Genomic DNA, 27,172 nt, shown 5'->3' on the forward strand with positions numbered 1-27,172 from the left:
CTTGTGGGGAGCAATAGTACTTTGAACAGGGGGTGGTAAATGGTAAGACTGAAGAGGGCATGAGGCTGAGACAAAGAATTTGAACTTGGCCAATCAAGTCTCAAGAGAGCCACCCCACAAACACACCTGAATCCCGTCCCATCTCAGGCTCTGCTTTGCAGTTGTGTCTCAGCAGATCTCAGCACATAATAACTTAAGACAAAGTCAACTCGTGTGACTGCCTTAGGGAGCAAATTGCATTCTGGGAAGTCAGATGAGTGACAGGCCACTGCCTTCCCAAAGTTATCACGGCCACTGTGCTGTGGTGTAATCAATACTGCCCACCCTCTGGAAGGTACAGCTTAAGCAGGAAGTGACTCTGGTCACTTCTGGTTGAATACCTCTTCAGCTTTTGTTCCTGGGACCCAACATAGAAATAACAACAGGATTTAAAGACTGACGGACCCAGGCAATGAGTAACTCCAGGAAGATCTGAAGCAATTTTTAGCCTGGGTGCAGAAAGGCAGCGAGTCCCAAGAAGAAAAGGTGCGTTCTGAGCCTGGGAAGAAAGCCAGCGCTGTGTCCATCAAGACGCAGGTGGTCCAGCCCCTGCTTGGTCCTCCCTCCTGCAGAAGTCAGGGACCCAGTGTGATCTACCTCCTCAGTGAACCTTGTCCCTGTGGAGAAGTGGGTACAACTGACTGCTGGGGCAGTCTCCCCCAACCCCAGCAACTAGACACAGAGAGTGAGGCCAGCTTTCCTACCTCAGCCTGGCTCCCTTCCTACAGCTGCCTGCATCCCTATCTGCTGTCCATGGACTAGTGGCTTCTGTGTGGCCAGGAAAGACTGACTTAGTGGTGGAGAGTCTCTGGATGGGTTACTATGGAAACAGACCCATGGTTTACAAGACCCTCTGTAGAATCCAAAATAAATTCAAGACCACCCAGCCCCTTCCCCCTTTCCAAACTAGTGGCCAAAAAGGCCAGACTAAGCCTGCAGCTGCCACAAAAAGATTAGCAGTTCCCAGAAATATTCCCCTACCCCACCCCACACTGAATTCTGAGAAAAACCACAAACCGCCCTGACCTTGTCACTAGAATTCCCCTTGACCATGACGTTAATAGCTGTGATGTTAATAGCTGTGACGTTAATAGCTGACCAATAAGTTCAAAATGTACTGCTGCTTTGCTGATAACCCACCATAAGGGCAGGCAGAGTGAGTCACTAGGCCAAAGGTAGTCACCCAGTGCAAACCAACCAATGCCTGAAAGGGTTACTTGCTACACCAATGAGAATAAGCCAGCTAGTCCTGTTGCCTAAATCTGCCCCTTACAAGGTATAAAAAGTGTGTTCTTTTTTAACTCAGAGTCTCTCCTCTTGTCTGCGTGCTTAGGAGGGTCCCCAACGTGTTGGATCAATTAAAAAAAAAAAAAAACCTCTTGCAGTTTGCAATGATGGCGATCTCTGTGGTCTTTGTGAGTGAGGGTCTTTTGGCAGACTCCAACAGCACAAGTCCCTCTTGAGAGCAGGGACCACATGTAGGGGTTCAGGACATCTAATAGGCTGTCCTGCCTAACAGGAGGGGAGGTCAGAGGCCCAGGCTACCTTTTCCTCTTCTCTCCTTCCTCTCTTTGGTCCTTTATCTTTTCTCTCATCTCCTTCCTCTTCCCTCTTCTCTTTTTCTCTTTTTTTTCTGAAACAGGTCTCACCCTGTAGGACAGACTAGGCTGGAATCCATGGTAATCCTGCCTCAGCTCCTGAGTCCAGAGGCCACCAGGGAACCTATCCCGGACTCTAGCTCCTGCGTGCTCCCACCTGCATGTCTCCACAGCCTTCCTGACTGGGCTCTACCTGGCCAGCCCTCTGTCCTCTGCTGCCTGGGCCTTTATGCCTGTTACCTCTGCAAACCTTGCCTCAGAGTTCCCTCTGTCCCTATCCCAGCTTGTCTCTGGATAACATCCTTTCACCTTTGGGTGTAGAGCAGCCTTGGCCTTTATCACAGCTGTGAGCCATGAGCAGGCTGGTTTCCTGTGACACACGACTGGGATGCAAGCACATGTGACTTTCTGAGACTGTGGCAGAACGGCTGTGCATCACCTAGACTTTATATATGGATTACACGTTGAAATGATAACTTTTTGGTATTTCACAATGTCTTTCCAGTGTCTCTTGGTGCCTGTCACTGGGCACTTGGCAGGAGTCAGATGTGTTTGCTCCAGGATAGCCCAATGAGGCCTTCTGTACTCACCTTCTACAAGAGGGGCTGTAGCTGTCATGTCACCATGCCTGCTGGTCAAAAGCCTGGTGGCAGCTGGTTTTGTGCCTGCAAGGTGTCCTGCCCAATCCCGAGGAGTCTCCAGTGAACTCAGGAAGACACAGCCGAGCTTCTGGACTTTCGAGGGTTCAGAGGACACAAGTCCAGTCACTTTCTCCCTGCAACTTTGAGGTTTTTGGTTTGTTTGTTTTTGAACCAGTTCTTCTGATGTAGCCTAGGCTAGCCTGAACTTGAGATCTTGCAGTCTTAGCCTCTCTAGTGTTAGAACCACAGACTCAGCTGCACTGGGCTTTTAAACTAAACTTTGGCTTGGCTCAGGTTTCATTTACAGAGACACAGTATGTAGTTCGGAATGGAGAACATAGCAAAATTCCCTCCAGTGCTCTGTCTACTTGCTATGCTATGCCCCCCTCTCCCCCATGGTTGCAACCTGAGACTATTGTGACCTCTCAGGTCCTAGGTAATACCCTCATCTTCAGAGAGGTCAGGTGACAGTTTGTCCTTGATCAGCTGCTGGGCATGTTGGGAATGGTGCTTTGTTGGGATCTGCTGTGTCCCCACAGTGCCTGCTTGGCTCTGTGCCCTACCTGGGTGAGGACAGGCTTCTGGGTGTGTGTACTTGGCGAACATGCTGGCCTTGTTACTCAGAGCTGCTCTGAACTGCTAGGGCTGCCTCTCCAGTTGCAGGGATTCACATCCTGATACTGTCAGCGTGTGTGTGTGTGTGTGTGTGTGTGTGTGTGTGTGTGTTACTTAGAGCTAAAATAAAGGTCTTTTCTAGGCTAGCTTCCTGAGAGAGCCAGGAGGCTAATAATGAAAAAGTCATGGTAAACAGCCCATCAGTGAGGCACTTGCCACAGAAAGGTCATAGCTCCCCTGCTCCCAGCAAAGCCGGACTACCCCAGGGCTGCCAGAGTCCACCAAGGGGCTATAATGTCCGTTAGACTTATGGAAAGGTCCTGTCTAGGTTTCACAGTCAGTGACTATTGTCGCCAAACATTGGAGGGCAAGGCAGGGATCTGGGTTTGAAGCCTGTTTGAATTATACAGGGAAATCCTGCCACAAACCAACCCCACTCACCAGAGAATGCGCTAAGACAAAGCAGGAACTACTTCCTGGCTGAAGAGAGCTGCACTGGGGCTGAAGGGGAAATGCTAGGTGGTCTGTGGTCTCCTGGAGTCACACTGGTCTCCTCCAGTCCATGTCACTCTAGAGAAGGCTCAGCAGAGAGTGGCAAAAAGTCTGCGGCTGCTCCGTGCTGAATGAGCAGATAGAGAAAAGGAAAGGACAGAAATCCTGAGTGGGGCACTTACTTGCAGAGGCCTTGTGCCAGGGAGCTCTGTCCACATTCAGTTCCTAAATCCAAGTCCTCAGATGACCCACAGAGGAGGCAAGCCTATGCAGGAGAACTGAGGCTCAGCTCTGGGCGCCACGCACTGCCTGTCTGAAGGTGTCCTGCAGAATCTCAGAGCTGCGTATAGATGCCCAACAGTTCCCTGGGCTAGGGGACAGAAGGACACATGAACTCTGAGCCACATTTAATTTTATTCACAGTGACAATGGCAACCATTCAAGAGCTGGCCTTTAGAGTGTCTTGTTAACTCTCCCTTGACCCAGTATGCCAAGCAAAACACAACTGAATCACTAAGATGTCAAAGGTTTAAAAAAATCTCGTTATCCGGGGAGCAAGTAATTGATTCAGGTGAGAGCACTTGGCACAATACTAGGATTTGTGGGTTCCTGGAACCTACACGGTGGAAGGAGATAACCAACTCCTGCAAGTTGTCCTCTGACCTCCGCATGGGCACTGTGACGTGTGTGCACCCCTCCCACATGAATTAAATACAAATATAAATTAAAAACTTTTTTTTTGCTCTGGCACGGTGGTACACCCTTTTAGTTCCAGTACTCGGGGTGCAAAGTGGTAGATCTCTGTGATTCTGAGACCAACCCAGAGTACAAAGCAAGTTCCAGACTAGCCAGGGCTACATAGTAAGTCCTTGCTTAAACGAACAAACAAAAGAACAGAATTTATTTATTTATTTGTTTGTTTATTTATTTATTTATTTATTTATTGGGTTTTTATTTTTTGAGACAGGGTTTGTCTGTATAGCCCTGGCTGTCCTGGAACTCACTCTCTAGACCAGGCTGACCTTGAACTCAGAAATCCACCTGCCTCTGCCTTCCAAATGCTGGGATTAAAGTCGTGAGCCACCACTGCCTGGATAGAACAAAATTTGTAATCCCAGCAGTGAGGAATTAGAAACAGGTGGACCCCTGGGACTCATAGCCAGGAAACCTAGACAAACTAAGAGAGAACTTCCGGGTCCCAGAAGGGCATCTAAATAAATGAATACATAAAATGAATCCAAGGCAGGGTCAAGTGTGCTGGCATACACCTTTAATCCTGGCACTCAAGCTAGGCCTCTGAGTTCAAGGCCAGCTTGGTCTAGAGAGTGAGCTGGGTCAGGGAGAGAGACATCATGAGACCCTGTCTCAAAAGCTAAAGAAAAGCTCAAAGTGAATTGCCCCTCCCTAGGTATAACACCAGAGGTCTTCTAGACACATACACAAACACAGAAATGCTGGGATTATAAATGTGCACCATTGCTCCAGGCTAGCAGGTTCAGTTACAAGAAATGTTTAGGGCTGGTGAGATGGCTCAGTGGTTAAGAGCACCGACTGCTCTTCCAAAGGTCCAGAGTTCAAATCCCAGCAACCACATGGTGGCTCACAACCATCCATAATGAAATCTGATGCCCTCTTCTAGAGTATCTGAAGACAGCTACAGTGTACTTACATATAATAAATAAACAAATAAATAAATCTTTTTTTTTAAAAGAAATGTTTAGCACATACGTAGTATCCAGTAAACGTTACTATCCAGCCAGCAATTAAGTATTCCTACCATGTACTTCCATTTGGTTAGTTCCAGCCAAGCAGTCCTTATAACATGCTTCTTTTCAGCTTTTCTAGCTCTGAAGCCTTGGTATGCACATTACCAACGGAGCCTCAGTACCACTTTCTGATAAATTCCTCAAGCAATGGGAACGTTCCTTTCCCTTCAGAGCAGATCTGGGCCCCAGTACTCTCTCTCTCACCAAGATAAAGCCAACTTTACATGCTGGCCTGTGCCGCTAATCTGTGACCCTGGTGTGTCCGTGAGCACAGGAGTGTAGGTCTGGAGATGAGACAGGAAGAGAGGTGCGCTTTCCCTAGGACTGAGAGGACTTGGTGGGTAGTGAAGAGGGGAAGACAAGTGCAGCCGCTTCAAATCCATTCCCATGAGTGACTCTGAGCAGACTTGAGCCTAGAGAAGATCTGTAGTAGGTTTAGAAGAGACACGTGACTCTTGACTCCGGGTAGTCTGAGTTCAGATGCCTGTGCGCCATACTGGGTCTGGGATTCCACGCAGGCCGCGTGGCTGGAAAGGATCTCCTGATCTCTGAGGGTCTTCAGGCTCTGGAGCTCAGTGGGAACTCTTTGGACAGCAGCTCCGGAGTGTGCCACCCATGGAGTGATCAGCACCGCGGGCCAAGGAGGAAAGAACCGTGTTGGGGAGTGTGACCCAGACGGGCCAGCTGATGCAGAGCCCGGTCTGCAAAAGGGGATGTGAGCCCACGTGCTGGAGCACTGAAGAAGGAGCTCACGTGCTGGATTCCACAAGTCCCTTGCCCCGAGGGGCGGCGCCTGCGTGAGGCAGCACCTTCAACCCTGCCCTCGCCGGGGGACTCGCGAGTTAGCAGCCGGCCTGTTGAGGTCAGAGGAGGCGGGGTGCGTCCAAGCCTAGCGACTGCGCGTGCTTAAAGCTCTGGAGCAGAGAACGAGCGAGCGGCCTGAGCAACCCCAGCCCGTGACACCACCCGAACCACGCGCCACTACAGCTTTCCCGGCATGGGGCGGGGGGCAAATGCGGGGTGCTCTCCATCCAGAGAGAGCTACGTTGTCCGCGGCTACGTGGACAACAGAGCGACCATGTTCCCTCTGCAGGTATGCGCTCCACTGCTTATGTAACCGAGCCGGGTTGCTCGCTTGCAGGTCTGCGGGTTTGCTGAGTGGCCTTTTCCGACTAATGACCTTGGCCCCCTGCTGCCATCCTTTTGGGTCCCCATCGAGCGCTGGGTGCTCTGAGGACAGATACGGGCGCACGCAGGCCGGGGGCGTGGACTACCCTGGGGAGCTTACAGTGGGGAGGTGCAGGTGGCAGGAAGCCCCCTGCCCGGCTGTGGTGCACACGGTAGCCCCTTAGGGTCCCTGTTGCTTCTGGTTGCCTGGGCAACAGTGGGCGGGGTGGGGGGACTTCCGGAAGCATTGAAATGCTGAGCTGGGTGAATCCTTCCGTTTGGGAGAGCGGAGAGCCTCTTGGTAGACACATTGGCTAGTGATTGCTCGCACTCTACTGAAATCCACGTTCTGCTTCTGCCCATTCTGTGAACTTGGACCAAGGAGGAGGCTGGGCCCACGCTTGGGTCTGACCACTCTTAGGGTGGTCTGTCATCCACAGAGATGGGACTAGAACCACTCTGTACCTCCCGCATGCTTGCTTCTATTCCTAAAAGACAGCACAGTTTGCTGAATTTGGCTTTGGAAGCAACCTGTTAGAAGGGCTTGTAGCCTTGTCTTCCCAGAGCCTCTCTCCTGTGAGGTGTGTAATGAATGAGGCTGTTTCTGATTATTTCTGATAGGCGGTGCTTCCTGCTTGTGACCGGTTGCCCTTGGAGGGAACCAGGCTGTCATGGGCATTAGAATGGAGGCCAGAGGCAATGTCAGGCTGACTGGAGCGTCCTTGCCTGGCCGGTCCAGCAGGAAGATTGGGCTGGCTTGGGCAGCCAGGTGTGGCCTCCTGCAATGTACCTTTTTGGCTGGTCACTGAGCAAGGTGGCAGATTTCTGCATCCCTCCAGCTCATGTCCAGCCACTGTATTGACCCCCAAGGGGCATTTGGAAGGAGCAGCTGGCTACCATGGACCCGCAGGAAGGACCTGGAAGGAAGACAGGTGGCCAGAACTGCATGTAAGGACACTCGAGGGCTGTCCTGAGTCAGGCATGCTTGCCAGACAAATAGAGCAATTGATTGTTATTGTACAGCATAGGAGATCAAAGTCCGTAGGCAAGGGCAGTTGCTGAGTGTTTGAGCCCCTGTTGCTTTATAAACAGTGCTTCACCCACACTGGGTCTACCAGGGGACCCAGGGACAGTGTGCCTGGTGAAGGAAGAGTACCAGCAAGTGGAAGAGGCAAGCAACACAGGACATGGGGTACCCATTCTTGTTCTACCCAGAATGCACTGGTCTGGTGCTTCATGCTCTTAATCGTTGCTCTCTTGCTTAGGGGGCCAGGATTGGGGGTATCAAGGTCCCTAAGGTAAGACTGTACTAAGGAGCAAAGGGGCAGAGTCCCTGAAGCAGGGACAGCAGGGAGGGCAGGGCCAAGCTGAGCTTCCTGCAGTCCCGTCTTGTCAGTCCGGCAGAGGTGTGCAGGCCTCTGAGGCTCTGTGTCCTGCATTGCTTGTCTCTTCCACTTGCTGGTACTCTTCCTTCACCTGGCACACTGTCCCTGGGTCCCTGGGTCCCCTGGTCTTCTGTCCTCTAGTCTGCACCAAGGTCTCAGTGTCCTTATTCAGGTTGAAGATATGGAGTTCCAACTGCTCAAGGGAGGGGATCCCTTGCCCTTCTCTCATTCCTCCTCCTCACCTTTTATTGGCTCTTTGTGACTTTCTCATCATGCACTCCAATCCCACTCATCTCTGCCCCTGTACCCACCCTCTACCCTGTCACCTCCTCCCCAACAGTGAAAAAAAAAGGGGCAAACAATCTCGTTGTGGAAGCTGTAGTGTGTCCCACAGTGTATCCTTATGTACACACTTCTTTGCTTGCAAATGTTCATTGCAATGAGTTTGTTGGGTGCAGGGCCTCTGGCATCTGCTACACTATCCACACAGGAACCTCACTGGGACTCCCCTCAGATTCCCCATTGTTGCCCTGTGTCATGGGGATCCTGTAGTTTTGATCTGTGGGACAGGCTCCATCACACACTCCAGCAGCTCATTGATGGGGTAGATGCCAATTCAAAGCCCTGGATCTGGGTCTGAGAGGTACCTGAGCTGGTCAGCCCATTATATTCACACCACAGAGGTGAGCTATTTTCCCTGCCCTGGCTGACCCATCCAACAGAGCAGCCAGCAAGTAGGAGGGCTCTCCTGCCTTCAGCTATGGCTCTGTTGTGATGCCCAGGAGAGATGCAGGGCTGGCTCTCTCCTAGAGTGGAGCAGGTGAGGGGTGTGGCTAGCTCTTCTGCTCTTAGGCACTGGGGATGGCTCACCTGCAACCCCTGTAACCAGAGCCAGCTCTAACCTGCTGCCCAGGCAAGGTGCAGGGCCCACTCTCCTGAGTGTTACAGCCTGTGAGAGACAGGTCAGTTCTTTTACTTTCATGACCCTGGAACCAGCTCTCCCGCTTGCCATAGGTGGCAAGGGACAAGGGATGGAAGGAGGGCATCTGTCTTAGTCAGGGTTTCATTGCTGTGAAGGGACATGACCAAGGCAACCCTTAGAAGACATTTAATTGAGACTGGCTTACAGTTTCAGAGGTTCAGTCCATTATCATCATGGGGGGAAGCGTGGCAGCTTGCAGGCAGACATGGTATTGGAGGAGCCAAGAGTTCTACATCTTGCTTGATCCAAAGGCAGCAGAAGTCTATTCCTCGGGCAGCCAGGGGGAGGTGTTCTTCTGCACTGGGTGGAGCTTGAGCAACACTAGGAAACATCAAAGCCCATCTACGCAGTGACACATTTGCTCTGCTCCAACAAGGCCACATCTATTCCATCCAAAAAAGGCCACACTTCCTAACAGTGCCACTTCCTGTGGGCCAAGCATTGATACACATGAGTCTCTGGGGGGCAAATGTATTCATACCACCACAGCATCTCTTCCCTTATCCCAGCCATGGCCCAGCAGACCCGGGGCAGGACTAGCTTTCCTGTGCTCATGTCCTCAAGGTTGGCTCACCCACATCTAGGGCATGCTCTACTATGCTGCCCACTGGGGGTACAGAGCCTGCTCTCCAGAGTTCTGCAGCAAGTAAGGGTCAGGGGAGGGGTTTTGAGAGGTGCTTAAGGACCTAGGGACTCCATCCTGGTCCTGCCCTGTCTTACCCTGTCTCCTGGAAAAAGCAGCCCCTTATGTAGCTTAACTGAGGACAGCGCTGAGGACAAGGCATAGCCCACCCAGAGGCCAGCTGCTATGAGCGGCTGTGAGATCCTACTACCCGCACTCACTCTGGGACATCCTGGGGGTAGTGTGCAGGACGCCCTGTGGGAGGGTGACCCTAGACCAGAGCAGGAGTCCCTCTGAGGCAGTGGCCTCTAAGGGTGAGCCAAGGCCACATTGAGCAACTCATTTGGGGGTCAGGAATGCTGTTTTGGCAGCCCCCCAGAAGCTCAGTCACTCCCAGCTATCTGAGCCAGATGTGAGAACTGGCCAGCAGGGAGACAAGGAGGTGATGGGCATCTCCTGACCCTCTTGCTTCTCGGTGACCATCCAGAACTTGTATTTGGGTTACCAAGTCTCAGAGTGACCTGGCAGCATCCCATGCTGACAAGGTCGTCCTAAGGATCCCACAGTGAGCTCAGCACAGCTCACTGCCCTTAGGGCTTCACTGTGCAGCCCACCCAACACAGGCAGACCTCAGCAGCTACACATGGTCCCTAGCTATGCCTGTCTAGCACTGTAATCCTGGCATCGAGGGCTGTGAGCCAGGCTAGGGGTGGATGCAGGACCTGGAGTGAGCAGGGTAGGAGAGGAGATGCTGTGTATGATGCAAGCTGTCTAGTAGCAGTTCACCACGGAGAGCAGAGGGTGTGGTCCGGCTGAGTGGGAAGGCTGATCAAAGACCAGTGGTGGGAGGCGGGAAGGGAGTGTGACTTATGACTGTTAGATTGCTTAGGCTTGCCCAGCCTGCTTGATGATTCCCATCTGTGAGAGACTTAAGCATCAGCCTAGGAACACCTGTGAGGCTCAGCTTGTCCCCCACCCCCACACTCCTCTCTGTCCCTAGATGCCTGTGGGAGAACCACACTGGAATATTCCAGAGCTCGCCCCACTCCTGCTGTGCTGAGCAGCTCTGCCTCCCTTGGAAGAGATTAGCTGAGCTGTTACTCTAAATGCGCTATGCCAGGCAGCGAGGCTTCAGGCTGCCTGAGCCTCTTTGCTGGAGGCTTGGTGATGAAGCAGTTGGGGCGGGCAAAATGTTCCTGGGATGTGCATCACCTGCCCACCGGCAGCCATGCCAGCACAGCACGCGTCACTGTTGGAGAGGAGGGGGCGGGGCACGGACATGGGCGGAGTCTGAGGGTTGCTTGAGGGGCAGGGGGAGAAGCCTCGTCTGGCAGTTAGGGGCAGCAGGAAGTAGGAAAATCAACCTTCCCTTGTTTTTTTAACTTTCTCTTTCCTGGGTGCCTTTTGCACTCTTGGGCGTTGGTGGCCCTGACAGTGGGAGGGAGGAAGTATAACAGGCTGGTTGGGGTGCTTTTACTTTGGGGGACAGTCTAAGGCTTCTCCACAGAATAATGCTGTCCAGTTTGCCCAGCCCCCAGACTCATCCATCAGTAGGTCTGGAAGCCCTGCCTCCTGCTGGACACTCTGAGAGGTTGACCCAAGCAGCACCTCAGCCAGATATGGTTCTCAGCACAGCTGTCGCTCAGTACCAGTGTGTCTCCAGCACTAGTCAGTGCTTATGTGGTCAGCCAGACCTACATCTGCTAGAGCTGTGTCTCCACTGAGTTTTGTAACAGTAGCCACTTTCTCTAGTATACAGCTTGGCTGAGACATTCAGGTCGTCTGTAGTGGATGTGAGTCTGATGGTGGAGGCTCACATCTGGTGGTGACATCAGAATCAGCACACCAGATGCAGAGGCAGGTGGACTTCTGAGTTCACGGCCAGCCTGGGCTACAAAGAGCAATCCTGTCTCAAAACAACTAACCACACCAATAATAATAATAATAATAATAATAATAATAATAATAATAATAATAATAAAGTGCTTCTGGGGAAGTCACCCAGGGGGCCATTGGATAGAGGCACCGTCTGCCACCCTCCGGTCCTGTTCTGTCTCCCTGTTGGAAGTACTCAGCCAAGAGCCACTACTTTGCAGGGAAGTGAGCTCCGGAGTCACAGCCATAGCCTCTCAGAGGATGGAGTGGTGCAAAGAGAAAGAAAGAGTCGTCACCTGAAGCAAGGCCCCGCCCTTGCCTTCTCGGCTGAGGATGGCTGCACTTTGTATGTGCACTTGGGGAGGCGGATTCTGGAAATGTTGAAACTAACGAAATACTGATTAATGCACCACTTTTGACAGTCAGATTTGAAATGGAAAAGCTGCCGTAGTGGCTCAGAGCCATCATTCAGAAGCGGAAAATAGCCAATTTCTCACATTCGTGCGCCCGCTCCGAAGGATTAATTATCAACACACGCAGAAGCAGCGGTACAGGACAGCTTGGCAGGGTTTCCAGGACGCGTGTCATCGCTGCTTCCAGCCTGGCCCATCACAGTTGATTAGAATTTTAAGGGATTTGAGACCCTGGAACCTATATCAGTGCACAGAAGTCTAGAATAGATAGGTGAGCAAAAAAAGTGCCGTTTTTATATTTCTGGATTCAAACCACTGCTGATTTCCATCACATTGCTCTGGGGGTAATACTGGCTCAACTGGATGAGTTTCTGGATGCAAACCGCAAGCACTTGAGCTCAGTGGCTTAGCACAAAGCAAACACCAGCACACAGAGTGTGTGTGTGTGGCGTGTTCCCAGCACCCAGTACTCCACCTTCTCCCCTCCAGGGCAATCATTCTCTGGTGGCGCCTAGGGGTTTGTCTCTTCTGTCTGTTGCTCTCTCTCCTGGGCTCTCATTCTTTGTGCCCTGTTTTGCTGTCCCATAGGCTGTCTTGCCTTGTTCGGGCAGTTCTGCAGGTGAGCCAGGCCTGCTTCCTGTGTACTGGGTTTGGTGTTATTTTGTGTGTTTTCTTTTGTGAGTTCCAGGACAACTAAGGCTACACAGAGAAACCCTGTCTCAAAAAACAAACAAACAAAAAAAAACAACAACAATGATAATAATAATAATAAAATTTTTAAAGAAAAAAGTAAGTTCTCAAAATAACACTATTGAGTTTTGTAGGTTTTTTTTTTTTCCTTTTGGTTTGTTTGCCTGTTTTTGTTTTGAGTCCCTTTATTGGTTCCAACCCAAGATTCAAAAATTGAAACCACCTGATATGATGATCAGTTTTGTCACAATGACAGAACTTACAAATCACCTGGGAACAGAAGTTGTCTACATCGAGTTGACCTGAAAGAATGTCTTTAGGAGATTGTCGTAATTAAGTCAAATTAATGTGGGAAGACACTGCCTACTGTGGGTGGCATCATTCCCCAAACAAGGGTTTCTAAACTGTTTAAGAGTGTAATGATTCAGCCCGACACAAGGAAGCAAGCATGCATCCACTCACTTCTTTCTCTCTGCTCTTGACTGTGGTGTGATGTGGTGAACTATTTTAAGTTCCTGCCTCTTCTTCACAATGTTGGACTGTAACCTGGAATATTTAGTTAGGAAAAAGTCCCTCTGTCCCTTAAGTTTCTTTTCTGTTAGGTATTTGCTTAAAGCAACAGAAATGAAGCTAGATACCTGACCAAAAAGGAGTCAAAGGTGGACTGACAAAGCACATGGCTCTGCCCCAAGATGGGAGTTCAAGTTAGCCCTGTGGAGGAAGAGGCCCAGAAACCCCCACTTTGGACCTTGCACAGAAACCAGACACTTGGGTATTAACTATTCCTTTATTAGGTGGTAAGGGAACTGAGAAGGTGAGGGTTGTACAGTGCAGGACCTGGGAATTCAGCTACAAAGGACTGTGACCAGGTGCCATATTACAAAAACAGCCTAAAAACATTTCTATTAGGCAGGCTGAGCCAAGAGAACAACAGGAAGAGGGAGAGCCACTCCCACCTTCTGCCCTGTATTTACAATTAGAAGTGGAATGCATACAAAATACATCTCCCCTGACGTGCCCCCCCACCCCAGGCCCTAAAAGGTGAGCCAGGCTCTGGGAGGTGAGCCTGGAGTTGAGGCTTTGAGCAGACAAGACCCCTTTCCCAGTGAGTCTACACGTCTTATCTGGAATGCAGTGAAGTGAGGAAGGGGAATGGGGAGGGGAAGGAGGCTCCCAAATGTCCCCTGACCCCAGGGGAGGGTGTGCCCAAGGCTGGCTACTTGGTACATACGAGGGCCACATACTCAGTACGTGGAGCCCTAGTCATATCTGTGTACTCAGTACACAGAGTCCGGATTGGCCAAACGGGCCCACAGACTCAGCCCCACGGGGGCGCTGGAGGAATTTGCAGCGGGGGGAAGGGAGCAACTCCATATATATATTTTGTAAAAAATAATAATAATAATAAGTTTGTTTAAATGAATTTGTCTCTATACAAAATGTAAAAAAGAAAAAAATAATAACTCACTCTTGTCAGAGTGTGAGACAATGAGAAGCAGAAAGAGGGGGGGGAGGAAGTTGAGGCAGGGAGAGGGATCAAAAGGAGGTCCCAGATCCCTTAGGGGGCCAAGGTGGTGGAAGGTCAGCCCCTACCCATTATAAATAAAGGAAGACTGGGGGTCTGGGCTGGTGACCAACTTGGTCACACTACAAGACAGAGAGGTGCAGGAAGGCTGGGACAGAGAGAAAGGGATGAGAGTAAGATTAAAAAGGAGGAAGAAAGAAGTCATAGAGGAGTGTCACTTCAGCACCCCTCAAATCCAAGAACTTAGGCCATCACCTGCCTCTTGGGGGTAACTTCTGGTTGGGGTCCCAGCTGAGTCTGGGACTGAGGGAGGGAGGGAACAGATATGGGGTGTGGCTGAGCAGGCAGGGCTCCAGAGGCTGTGGCATTGGTAGCAGTTGCTGGGCTAGGTGTTGAGTCAGACCAGTCTGAGAGGGATGGGGGGGATGGGCTGGCCCAGTGCTCTGGGGACTCAGGAGACGGGGTCAAATAAGGATGCTCGCTGGGAACCCGCAGGAAGCGGGCCTTGGTGGGGCTACTGCGGGTTCCTGCTGCAGGATATTCCTCTCCATGTCCTGGAGCAGCCAGGTAGGGTGGGGGCCGCTCTTGGGGAGAAACTGGGGCTCCTGGGTTGAGCAACTGGGGTCCCGGAGCCAGGGGCAGCAGGAATGAGGGCCCTGGAGGGGCAGGTGGAGGCAGCCTGGCCCAGTCGAGGGGAACAGCTACAGGATTGAGCAGACCAAAGCTGAGCACACAGCCCCCAGGAGGCTGGCGCCCCAGAGGACCCGCCCTACTTGCGCCTAGCTGTGCCAAGGACACCGCGGTGGCCGTGGTGGCATAGGGGCCCTCCAAGGGGAAGCCTCCAGGGGAAGCAGGGGGCCCACTGAAAGGCCGTGGTGAGTCCAGAGAGTCCACCGGTGACAGTGTGACAGAGCTGTCTGCCAGAGGTCCTGGACAGGCTAGTGTCAGCTTCTTGCCCCGACCACGAGTTCCCTGTGGCCCCAGCCCGGTCTTGCCAGGTGGCCTCCTGCTCTTCTTGGTCCCAGACTGCACCGCTTTGAGGCCAGGAAGGAAGGCCCCTGGTGGGCAGAGCAATGGCCCTAAGCCATGGGGACCAGAGGGACTTCGAGGTCCACTGGGCTGGTCCAGCAACCGCACAATGTCCTGGTGCAGCCGCTCCTGGGCCACGTCCCGGGGCAGCCTGTCCAAGTGATCTGTGATCTCCCGGTTGGCGAGATGATCCAGCAGCAGCTTGGCAGCCTCATAGCTGCCCTCCCGAGCGGCCAAGAACAGCGGCGTCTCTTCCTGAGGCGGGGGAGGGGCAGAACCCACGGAGGTCAGTCACTCTGGCCAACACCTAGCTTTCTAATCTCTAGGGCAGCCTGAGAACTAAGAGTTGATACCCTGGAAATAGATGGACCTGAGTTTGGATTCCAGCTCTGTTGAAGAAACAAGCTCTCTCTGTAGCAGGCACATCTGGCCAGGACTTACCTTAGGCACAAAATTTAAAGGGGCATCAAAACTTCCAGTCATCAAAATAAACTGCATGGTGATGTTATAAAAGTTTTAAAAAGAGTTATAAAAGATTAAAAAGCACGCCTTTAATCCCAGCACTCGGGAGGCAGAGGCAGGCAGATTTCTGAGTTCTACCAGTTTCTTTGTCCTGGTCTACAAAGTGAGGTCCAGGACAGCCAGGACTATACAGAGAAACCCTATCTTGAAAAACCAAAAAAACAAAAGATTAAAAAGTGAGTTGTTGGGGTTCTGGTGGTCCTGTACACCTTCAGTCCTACCATCCAGGACACAAAGGCAAAAGGGTCTCTGAGTTCTAGGCTAGCCTGGTCTACAAAGTGAGTCCTTGTCTTAGAAAGAAAGAAAGAAAGAAAGAAAGAAAGAAAGAAAGAAAGAAAGAAAGAAAGAAAGAAAGAAAGAAAGAAGGAAGGAAGGAAGGAAGGAAGGAAGGAAGGAAGGAAGGAAGGAAGGAAGGGAGGGAAAGACAGAGATGGAGACAGACAGAGAGAGAACCTGAGCCTATGACCCCAGCACTTGAGAGGCTAAGGCAGAAGACTCACCAAGAGTTTGAGGTCAGCTTTTGCTAAATTAACCAGTAAGACATGATCTCCAAAAGAGAAGGAAACAATGTAAAGACTGGCAAGACGGCAAGACGGCACAGTGGGTAACCACACTTGTCACTCAGCCTGGTGACTTCAGTGCCATCCCTGGTATCCACACGGGCAGTTCACAACTGCCTATAGATTCAGCTCTAGGGGGATTCAACACCCTCTTCTTGCTTCAAGGATATCTGCAACTCATGTCCACATACTTACACGCACACACTATTTAAAAATAAAATATATCATTGAAAAAAGAAAAAGCCAGGCATGAGAGCATATACCAGCATTTAGTTAGTAGAAATATGAGAATTGTGAGTTCAAGGCCAACCTGAGGTAGGAAGTTAGTCTCAAAAAGAAAGAAAGAAGGAAGGAAGAAAAGTAGGCTTGTTCAAGCTCAGCAGCTCATGCTGCTGCTTCCCCTGTCACAATGGGGACAACTGCGTTCGATGTCACACAGCGACTTCAACAGTTTGCTCTCACAGCCTTCAGGCCAGAATCCCACTCCTGAGAGCTGACTGCAAGCAAGATGGATGCCCCTAACAGGCTTATTCCTCCCTGACTCTGCTTTGTCACATTCAGGGGCTGTAGCACTGTAGGCCCCCAGTGGCTCACCTTGCTGTCCTGCATGTCCTTGTTGGCTCCATTTTTCAGCAGAGCCAAGGTAGCCTCCACGTTGTTCACAGCTGCAGCCCAGTGTAAGGCAGATTTCCCTGTAAGGAGATAAACATCAGTGTCAGGCTCATGTCAGGTTCTCCATTACAGAACAGGCAGAAATGTGTAGAAAATGGCCTGGCAAGGACTAGAGAGGTGGCTCAGCAGTTAAGAGCACTGACTGCTCTTCCAGAGGTCCTGAGTTCAAATCCCAGCAACCACATGGTGGCTCACAACCATCTGTAATGGGATCTGTGTATGTGTACACACACACACACACACACACACACACACACACACACACACACACAATTCTTTTTTTTTTAATTGGTTTTTCGAGACAGGGTTTCTCTGTGCAGTCCTGGCTATCCTGGAACTCACTCTGTAGACCAAGCTGGCCTTGAACTCAGAAATCCACCTGCCTCTGCCTCCCAAGTGCTGGGATTAAAGGCGTGCGTCACCACTGCCGGCTCACATATACAATTCTAACATATATATGAAGTCTAATAACAGTGAGAAATGATAATCTCGGTGCTTAGGTGTGCAGCTGAGCCCTGGAACGCTGAGTAGCATCTAGAAGAGCCTGCGTTTGATCTCCAGCACCACCAAAATAAATTCCAAATAATTATTTCCTCAAGGAAGATCTACGTACGACCAATGATCAGGTGAAAAGTTAGCCAGGTTCATTTCCCATGAGGGAAATGCAAGCTAAAGCCACACATGTTCATGTGGGTACAGCACAACACAGAGAGAAGAGAACAAGAAAGGCTAAATGTATGGGAGGAGGAAAGACTAAGTGCAGGCACGAGGCATTTGTGAATGACGACAAAAACTTAGGTGTTCTAGTTCTGATTTGCCATGGTCTTTTGGGGTTGGTGGTGGATAAGAACCTAAGAACCTAAAATAGCCGGGCGTGGTGGCACACGCCTTTAATCCCAGCACTCGGGAGGCAGAGGCAGGCGGATTTCTGAGTTCGAGGCCAGCCTGGTCTACAAAGTGTGTTCCACGACAGCCAGGGCTACACAGAGAAACTCTGTCTCGAAAAAACAAAAAGAAAAAAGAAAAAAAAAAAAAAGAATCTAAAATTTGTTCAGTACTAAAAATATAAAATTTAATGTGAAGTTTCATAGCTTCTGCCAGAAGGCCAATTCTAACTGTATATAAATTTATTACGTTATATAGACTTTGGGTCTGGTTAATTTGGATATATGATTTTTTAAAATATTTATTTTATATATGAGTGCTCTATCTGCATGTACACCTGCGTGCCAGAAGAGGGCATCAGATCCCATTACAGATGGCTGTGAGCCACCATGTGGTTCCTAGGGATTGAACTCAGGACCTCTGGAAGAGCAGACAGTATTCTTAACTGCTGAGCCATCTCTCCAACCCTTAAAATTTTTTCTTTTATTATTTATATGTACGTGTGGGGGTATGTGCATGTGACTGTAGTGCCCAAGGAGGCCAGAGGGGACATCATGTCTTTCTGGATCTGGAGCTACAGGAAGTTATAAACCACTCTGTGTATGCTGGGACCTGAACTCAGGTCCTCTCTAAGAGCAGTTAGTGCTCTTAACTACTGAGCCATGTCTCCAGCATGATATGTGGTACTTTCATTTACTTGCATGGTTTTTTATATAATAAAGCTTTTTAAAATATAGAATATTTAGAACATGTGCTGGGCTTGTCGATAAGTCAGTAGCGTGCTTGCCTGGCATGCACGGAGGTGTGGGTTTAATCCCTAGCACCTCCGTTGTGGTGGCACACACAGCACTTGGGACCTATTTGGCTTGCACTCTTAGATCACAATCCATCACTGAGTGAAGTAAGGCAATAACCTGAAGGCAGGTTTGACAGCATTAGCTCCAACTAAGGAGCTCACTTCCCAGCCAAAGCACAGCAGAAACCGTGCAGGATGGTGGTGCCGCCAGCTCACTTGCAGGTTCATCCTTAGCTAACCTTCCTGTATAGCTCAGGATCACACGGCCCAGAACACTGCTGCCCACAGTGGGCTGAACCCTCCTATATCAGTTAACAATCAAGACAATCACACTGATCCGAGACACACTTCTCAGAGACTCTAGGCTATGTCAAGTTGACAGTTAACGCTAAGACGATGTCTCAAAATTTTTGTTTTTAATATCTTTTCTTGTATATATACAAGACTATATTTTTGTTGAGTCATAATTTACAATTAATCAGGTTTTACAACATTTCCATCACTTTAATTACTCATCATTGATCAGTCTCCTCCCATCCCAAGCTTTAGGCAGTTGTCGATATGATTTCAGTCTTTATATTCTAGATTGCCTGTTCAGGGTGGGCTTTTCCTTTTAAGATGTATTTATTTTTATAGTTTTTAATTATGTGTATATGTGTGTTTGCACAGGGGAGGTGCATATGGGTGCAGGTATCTGCAGCGTCCAGAAGAGGGCATCAGATTCCCTGGAACTAGAGTTACAGATGGTTGTGGGGAGCCCAACTTAGGTGGTAAGAACCCCTGTCAGGTCCTCTGCAAGAACACTATGTGCGTTTAACTGTTGTTGTTGTTGTTGTTGTTGTTGTTGTTGTTGTTGTTGAGACAAGGTCTCAGGGGCTGGAGAAATGGCTCAGCGGTTAAAAGGTTATCCTCTGCCAGAGGTCCTGAGTTCAATTCCCAGGAACCACATGGTGGCTCACAAACATCTGTAATGCCCTCTTCTGGTGTGTTTGAGGACAGCTATGGTATACTCATACACATAAAATAAATATTTTTTTAAATAGTTAAAAACAAAACAAACACAAGGACTCAAGTATCCTAGGCTGGCCTGTAACTCACTGTGCACCTGAAGACGAACTTCTGATCCTCCTGGCTGCAGATGGGTCCTGAGCCCTGGGATCCTGGGCCTGCCTAAGATTAACACGCCTGATTTTATGTGGTAGTAGAGAATGGACCTAGCAGGATTACTTCACCAACTGAGCTATATCCCTGGCCCAATATTGTAAACATTGGATGAACTAAAGAAAACAGCTCTTCATTGGTCCAAGCCAGTTTTCAAGTGGCCATCAGCCACAAGAGGCCAGTAGCAGCCAAAACAGACTGGGCCAACAAATATTCCTTCCAATCCTCAGAGAAAGCTCTAGTGTCCAGCACTGAGCCACAGTCATTCTTAGCTGGCAGGATTCTAATGCACACAAAGAGCTACTTACAGCTACCGTATCCTTCTGGTGCAGTCAGTTGTCCAGTTGTATTCAACTGGTTGTCAAAGTTTTCCTTCTGTAACTTTGTCTCCATTCAGCTGTGTGTTATCACCCTGGGACTTATGTTCTGGATCTTTGCCAACTCTTAAGTTCTATCATGTCCCCTTGGATGGACCCTCTTCTGAGGCACTCTGACGGCTGCTCCCCTCGTCCCACTTCTGCCAGCCTTAAAGAAGTCACAGGGAGACCAACACCCCAGGCCCCTAAGAGCAGTTTGGACGACATCTAAGAGGGGATGATGGACCATGAATGAGCCAAGCCACCCCTCTTCTTGCCACTCTGGACTGAAACAGCTGGACTGACACCTTCAGTGAACTTCTCTGTGTCACAGCTGGGCTGAAGCCTTCGCTGCATCAGTGAACTCTGTGTCACCAGCTCAGATCAGCGTGACACCCTCTAGGAGCAGGTCAACTCCTTGACGGACGCGGTACTCTACAACTCAAAAGGACTAGCTCTGACTGCTGCCCTCCTTGATCAGGGCTGCTACCACGCCAACAAATGCTGCCTGGTTTGAAATGGGGCCTAAAGGCACAGGGACCAGACAAAAGTTCCTCCTGGCTTCCCCCCACTCTGTCTCTTCCCCTGCCTCACGCTTTCTCCCTTCTTTATCTTAATACCTACATTTTTACCGTGTCTTTAAATGTTTTGCTTACTGAACCCACGCAGAATTTCCCATTCGAGCTCTCTCAGTGGCTCTCATCCCACAACAGCTCCATTTGTTCCTGACACATCTGAGAAACAACAACAATTTCTATTCAGCACCTAAACAACAATTGTTTAGGTGCTGAATAGAAAAGGGACCGTGATCTCTTCCACCACAGGCCAGATACAGTTCTTCACATTAACCCTTTATTGACCCCTCTTCCCGTCCTCTGCTGCTTTGTAGCCCTCTGCTGCTTCTGCTAGCTCATTTTTCTAGCAGTCCTGGCAATGGGACCAGTCACTGTCACCCTGGGACCAGCCTCTGCCCACTTTGTCTCACTCTTGTCTCTTCTGCCTAGGCTCCTGCTCCTCCCCCTCCCTCAACCTTCCCAGAAAATCTCTCAGCTCTACTCTATAACCAAATCATCTGCTTGTGGCCTTCTAATAAATATTTTCCCAGCTCTCCTCAGGAATGCGGAATGACAATGGCCTGATCCATCACAGCTAATCAAGACTCTAGCATACAACATGGCCAGAGAGTTTCCCTTTACTGGACCCAGAACTAACCCCTCTGATAAAGACTCTCCTCCGGGGAAAGAAAAGAAAAAGCTATGACATCCTGCCCTGCGTCTTTTTAATATCCTCTCAGAATTGGGACCGAGTTTCCTGCTGAAGGACTACACTTCCCAGCTTTCCTTGTGGACTACAGGAGTCCTCCCTTATAAGAGGCACATCCCATCTTCCCCTGTAGGCATTTTGGCATCCACAATCAAGTCTTTTTCTCTCTACCTTTGGCCCCTCTATTGTTGCCTTTTAAAAGTTAGCTAATATCAACCATGAATGACTGCCCTCCCCCCACCCCCACCCCCAGGTCATTTGCCTGTTACAGTAGTCTTACAGGACTAAGACTACTTAGGAGAGACATCAACTTGCCATAAAAAGCTGGGAGTGTCTGAGTTTGTTGAGGCCCACTTAATGCAAAGCTGCTTCTTAAATAGAATCTGAGTTCTAGTTCCAATCCTTGGTGGAACCCAACATGCTACTTATGACTGTCTCCTTTTAAGAGTTAATTCGGGGAGCTGGGAGATGGTTCAGTGGTTAAGAGTACTGGCTGATCTTCTAGAAGACCCAGGTTCAGTTCCCAGCACCCACATAACAGTTCACAACGGTCTGTAACTCCAGTTCCAGAGGATCTGATGCCCTCTCCTCTTCTGGCCTGTGTGGGCACTGCATGCACGGGGTGCACAGACATACATGCAGGCGAAACACCCTACACATAAAGTAAACATAAATAGACTATTTTTAAAGGTATCCCAATAGAGTCTGTCAATTATCTGTCCAAGAGTCTGCCTTTGTCCCGCCAAAAACTCTGAGTCACCTAAAGACATGCTATTGACAGGGAAGGACTAATTATCCCCTTAATGACATATTGTATTTTCCCTTCCTAGGAGCCTCTCCCTCAAAGCAGCTACTTGCAGGACATCCATCAGGCAGGCAGCACATTGGAGCCACCATTATGCACCCTGCCAGCTTTTCTGAATATTTTTTTCTTTTTCTGTGTATACATGGGGTATGTGTGTGTGTGTGTGTGTGTGTGTGTGTGTGTGTCTGGAATTACAGGTGGCCATCACACCCACTTAGCATTTACATAGGTTTCTGAAGATCCAAACTCAGGTCTTCGCCCTGGCATAGCAAATGCATTGGCCACCGCACCCCTTTTCTTTCTTCTCAATTCCTTTTCTTTCAGATCCTGGCTAAAGCCAGGACATGAGCTCGCACTTGTCCTCGGAAGCTCACCTCTCCCCCAGCTCCCACCAGGCTGCGGCTTTCCAGCCACAGCTCAAAAGACATGAATGCATCTTCTCCATCTCTCTATTCCAGAGAGACTGACAGCTTGCTTGATCTGTTGCTTTGCTATCAAACTCTAGTCTAACTGTGTTTGAGCTTCCTTCTGAGACCATTTCTAAATCCTTTTGTTGTTGAAACAAAGGCCCACCCAGGGAAGAAGCCCACTATACTCAGTAACATTGTAGAGATGGGATGCTCCTGGTGGGATGCTGCCCCACAGGCCGGAGTGCACAGCCCAGACCTTCATCCAACACGCAGACCAAGAATTACCCAACCATAGATGTCAATGCTGATGAAGTTGAGAACCAAGGGTACGTCAAACAAATGTGTGTAAGTGTCTTAGAGTGTCTACAGCTGTGCGGCCTGTGAATACAAGAACCCTTGCTGTGACCCTTGCTCATGACATACCCAAGCCAAGCAGGCCACTACCAGGCAGCTGCCCCCACAGATCACCACATGCAAGTTTATCCCACTGTCTAGCAGGTAGCAGGAGAGTCCGTTTCCTTAACAAAGCATCTAGACAGCACACTAAGAAGCAAGCTCGTGTGCTTGGTCAGTGTGGGCAAAGCATGAGCGTTTACCCCCAGTTGGCGATGAAGTCCCGTTGGGGGGTGGTTTTGTGCACTGTGTATTCAGATGCTGATTTCTGTTCCCAGAGATCTGGTTACAGTCCAGACTTTGGTCTAACTTGGTATTTTGTAAAACAATGTTCTCCATCGTCTCCTGATTGGTTAAATAAAGAGCTGAATAGCCTATAGCTGGGCAGGAAGGCAAAAGGTGGCCTTTCTGTGCCTGGCAGAAAAAGAGGGTCTCAGCCGGGCGTGGTGGTGATCCCGGCCTTTGATCCCAGCACTCAGGAGGCAGAGGCAGGCAGATTTCTGAGTTCAAGGCCAGCCTGGTCTACAGTGTGAGTTCCATGGCCAGCCAGGGCTACACAGAGTAACCCTGTCTGAAAACAAAACAAAACAAAAAAATAAAAACAGACAAAAACTGTACTTAGATGCTACCAGAATGGCTTCAATCATGAAAACAGCCAAAAAAGGGAAAAAGAAAGAAAGAATACAAACACTAGAGAAAGGGATCTTCATGCCCTATTAATGATAAAGTAACTAAGTATGCTAAGTAGTAAGTATAGAGAATGCTATGGAGGGTCCTCAAAAAACTAAATGTAGAACTACCCTAGGGGGCTGGAGAGATGGCTCAGTGGTTAAGAGCAGTAACTGCTCTTCCAAAGGTCCTGAGTTCAAATCCTAGCAACCACATGATGGCTCACAACCATCCGTAATGAGATCTGACGCGCTCTTCTAGAGTGTGTGAAGACAGCTACAGTGTACTTGCATATAATAAATAAATAATTCTTAAAAAAAAAAAAAAAGAACTACCCTAGGTTCAGGTATGGCACTCCTGTGCCCCTGGGTCTATACTTGAGGGCTGAGTCAGCATACAATAAGAGATGTCTGCATGCCCATGCGAACTGTGGCATCCACATTGCTATTCGAAGCCGGTACACTATGGAGTCAGCCTAAGTGCCCACCCACACTGCATACAATGGAGTTGCTCAGCCTAGGTGCCCACCCACACTGCATACAACAGAATGCTACTCAACCAAAACAAAGAAAGAAATTGGGCTGGATGTGATGACGAATGCCTAACTTGGGAAACAGAGGCAGGAGGGTCCAGATTTCAAGGTCGTTGACTACACAGTAAGTTGGAGGCGAGCCTAGCTTGCATGAGACCCTGTCTCAAAAGTCGGGGGAGCCAAATTAAACAATCTTCAAGAAATGAATAGAACTGGAGATCATCACAGTAAGTGAAATAAGTCAGACTCAAAGACAAGCACTTTGGGTTTGATCAACGATTTGGACTCTAGAAGGAAGCCCGGGAGGAAGGGGAGGAAGAGGAGTATCATAATGTGAAAGTGGGGGATGGGGTCTAGGAGATGGGGGAGGGGAAAGGAAGGGAGTGGAAGAAAAAGGGAAGGGAGGGGAGGAGAAGGGAGTCTACATCTTTTCTGAACCAGAACACTCTGTGGGTCCTGTTCCATCCGTTTGGGAGCCCTGGCGTGCACACCTTGCTGTCAACGTAGGTGTGACTTCACATTAAGAGGGCAGTGGCACCACAGCCCCTCCCCATCCCCTCCGCAGCACTTACCAAGCTCATCCACTGCATTGACATCGGCATGGCTGGCGATGAGCTCTTCCACCATGCCCTCCACTGCCAGGCGGGCTGCCAGGATCAGTGCAGTAGAGCCATCTGCCATTCGGGCATCCAGGTCAGTGGAGCGGTTCCTGATGAGAATCTAACGACGACAAAAGCCATGGCAGGACATTATGCCAAGGGAGGAGTATACCACACCCTGAACCCCAAATGCCACAGCTTTGGAACCCAGGAGCTACAGATATCTCCTGACTTAAAATGAGGTGCTATTCCTGCTAAGCACATTATAAATCAAAAAATATGCTCATTCAAAATGGATTTAAGTAACAGTATGATATGGAAGGACAGGGAGATGGCTCAGGGGACAAGCACCTGACGTCAGAGCCCAAAGTCCACCTAAAAAGCCAGTCTTGGTCATGTGTGCCCCAGGGCTGTGGGGAAGAAGACAAGAGGATCAAGAGAGCTTTCTGGACACCAGCTCAACTCCAGGCTCGCTGATGGGCTCTGTCTCAAAAGATTGGGTGGAGCACGATAGAGCAGAACAATCAACAGCCTCCTCTAGCTTCAGCAAGCTGGGCAATGTACATACCCAGGTACACATATGCCACACAAACAAACACAAACCAATCAGCATAACATACACACACACACCAAATAAATGTAATTTTAATGATACTTTTTAAAAAATTCTATCCAGGGCTGGTGAGATGGCTCAGTGGGTAAGAGCACCCGACTGCTCTTCCGAAGGTCCAGAGTTCAAATCCCAGCAACCACATGGTGGCTTACAACCATCTGCAACAAGTTCTGACTCCCTCTTCTGGAGTGTCTGAAGACAGCTACAGTGTACTTACATATATTAATAAAATTAAAAAAGAAAAAAATTCTATCCAGTGTTAGTGGTGCATGCCTTTAATCCTAGCACTCCAGAGGCAGAGGCAAGTGGATCTTTCTGAGTTCGAGGCCAGCCTGGTTTATTGGAGTGAGTTCTAGCACAGCCAGGACTATACAGAAACCCTGTCCTGGGGGGGGGGGGGGGGGGCCGGCGGGAAATCTAGGTGAGATACTACCTATTCCTATTTCCAAATGACAAAAGCCTTGCAAGACAGACCGGGGCTCCAATCTAGGTGTGTCTGATCCCCTCCCAGCAGCTCTGCAGTCTGAAGAGACAGGCCTGTCTCACCTGGAAGACACCCTGGGCATCAGCTGTCACTGCGGTGTGCAGGGGGGTGCGGCCCGAATGATCCTGGGCGTTGGTGTCCGCCCCAGCATCCAGGAGACGCTTGGCTGCATCCGCTCTAGCATAGCGGGCAGCCAAATGCAGGGCGGTCTCGCCAGTGCGGTCAGTCCGTGCCCCGAGCTGGGCCCCTTGACAGATCAGATCTGAGATAATGCTGGCTGATGTGTCATCCGCCTCATCCTCCTCAGCTGGCATCGGCTCCAGGGCTCCCCCACAGAAGGAGGCCAGCATAAGTGGGGTGAAGCCATCTGCAGGAACCAGTAGTGTGTCACAGGCATAGGGGTCTTCCTGGGGCAAATGTCAGGGGCACTGTGACACACAGCGCCACAGACAGAGGTAAATTCTCCCAACTGCAAAGCCACCCCACGAAGATTACATGATGGACCGCAAAAGCGATTCCAGGAAGCCGAGCACTTGGAATAAAGGGGAAGGGAACCACCTTTTCCCTAGTTCTCCTCACGAATTCCCTAATAGCAAGCCCTACTTAGACCAGATGGGGACTGGCTTATCTGCATATTATAGGCCCTAGCCACATTCATTGGCCCAGGAATAAGTACGTGGTTCTAGTTCACCCTGTCAGAACTAATCCGAGACTCTCCTGACAAGCTGTATGGCTGAAGCTAAGGGGGCTAGAGGGGTAAGGAGGGATTGAACATCCAGGAGCTTGATGGATAGAGAAGCTACAGAGAAACTGGACAGCGTGAATGAGATCTCTTGGACCGAGATAGGAGATAATCAACTCCAGTAAGGTGTCCTCTGACTTCCGAGTACACGAATACACACAAATAAGTGTGATTTTTAAATAAATCCCAGCTGGATATGATGGCATACACATTTAATTCCAGCACTTGGGGGACAGAGGCAGGAGGATCTCTGTGACTTCACAACAACTTGATCTACATTATGAGTTCCAGGATAGCCAGAGCTATATAGTGAAATCTTATATAAAAGTATAACAAGAAAGAGGAGGAGGAAGAGGAAGAGGAAGAAGAGGAGAGGGAAGAGGAAGAGGAGGCAGAGGAGGAGGAAGAAGAAGGAGAAAGAGAGAGAGAGAGAGAAAGAAAGGGAAAGAAAGAGAAAGAGAAAGAAAGAGAGAAAGAGAGAAAGAGAGAAAGAGAGAAAGAGAGAAAGAGCAAGAGCAAGAGCCAGGCAGTGGTGGTGCTGGAACAAGCCTTTAATCCCAGTACTCGGGAGGATGAGGTAAGTGGAGCTCTATGGGTTTGGAGCCAGCCTGGTCTACAGAGTAAGTTCCAGGACAGCCAGGGCTACACAGGAAGAAAGAGCTGGGGTTGGGGGAGCAAACACCTTCAACCCCAGCACTCAAGAGGCAGAGGCAGGTGGATCTCAGAGTTCAGAGGCCAGCTTGGTTTACAGAGTGAGTTCCAGGACAGCCAGGGCTACACAGAGAACCCTGTCTTGAAAAACAAAAAGAGAGGGCTGGTGAGATGGCTCAGCTGGTAAGGGCACTGACTGCTCTTCTGAAGGTCCTGAGTT

General features: G+C 49.7%; 1 protein-coding gene and 2 long non-coding RNA genes across 5 annotated transcripts in view; 1 reads left to right on the plus strand and 2 right to left on the minus strand.

Moving 5' to 3' along the window:
* Nucleotides 1-2,364: 2,364 nt before the first annotated feature.
* Nucleotides 2,365-5,251, minus strand: Gm30729. The gene is made up of 3 exons (XR_385541.3): nucleotides 5,163-5,251; nucleotides 3,335-3,512; nucleotides 2,365-2,418 (listed from the first exon to the last, which is right to left on the minus strand). It is a non-coding gene; the product is annotated as a predicted gene, 30729 (long non-coding RNA).
* A 148-nt stretch (nucleotides 5,252-5,399) lies between these two features.
* On the plus strand, nucleotides 5,400-23,726 carry Gm38585. The gene is made up of 2 exons (XR_876750.3): nucleotides 5,400-6,244; nucleotides 19,833-23,726. It is a non-coding gene; the product is annotated as a predicted gene, 38585 (long non-coding RNA).
* The window catches only part of Notch3 (notch 3), a 46,077-nt gene continuing 31,958 nt past the window's right edge, over nucleotides 13,054-27,172 (minus strand). For 2 of the 3 annotated variants that reach the window (XM_017317293.1, XM_030249555.1), the window contains 4 exons: nucleotides 25,622-25,962; nucleotides 24,436-24,583; nucleotides 16,516-16,613; nucleotides 13,054-15,094 (listed from right to left, as the gene is read on the minus strand). In XM_017317293.1, the coding sequence (XP_017172782.1) occupies nucleotides 14,054-15,094; nucleotides 16,516-16,613; nucleotides 24,436-24,583; nucleotides 25,622-25,962 (1,628 nt within the window). In that variant the 3' untranslated portion in view covers nucleotides 13,054-14,053. The remainder of the gene's footprint in view (nucleotides 15,095-16,515; nucleotides 16,614-24,435; nucleotides 24,584-25,621; nucleotides 25,963-27,172) is intronic. The other variant, NM_008716.3, reaches the window with a different exon arrangement.

Source organism: Mus musculus, chromosome 17 (genome assembly GCF_000001635.26).
Source record: "Mus musculus strain C57BL/6J chromosome 17, GRCm38.p6 C57BL/6J".
In the NCBI taxonomy this organism is placed as follows: Eukaryota; Metazoa; Chordata; class Mammalia; order Rodentia; family Muridae; genus Mus; species Mus musculus.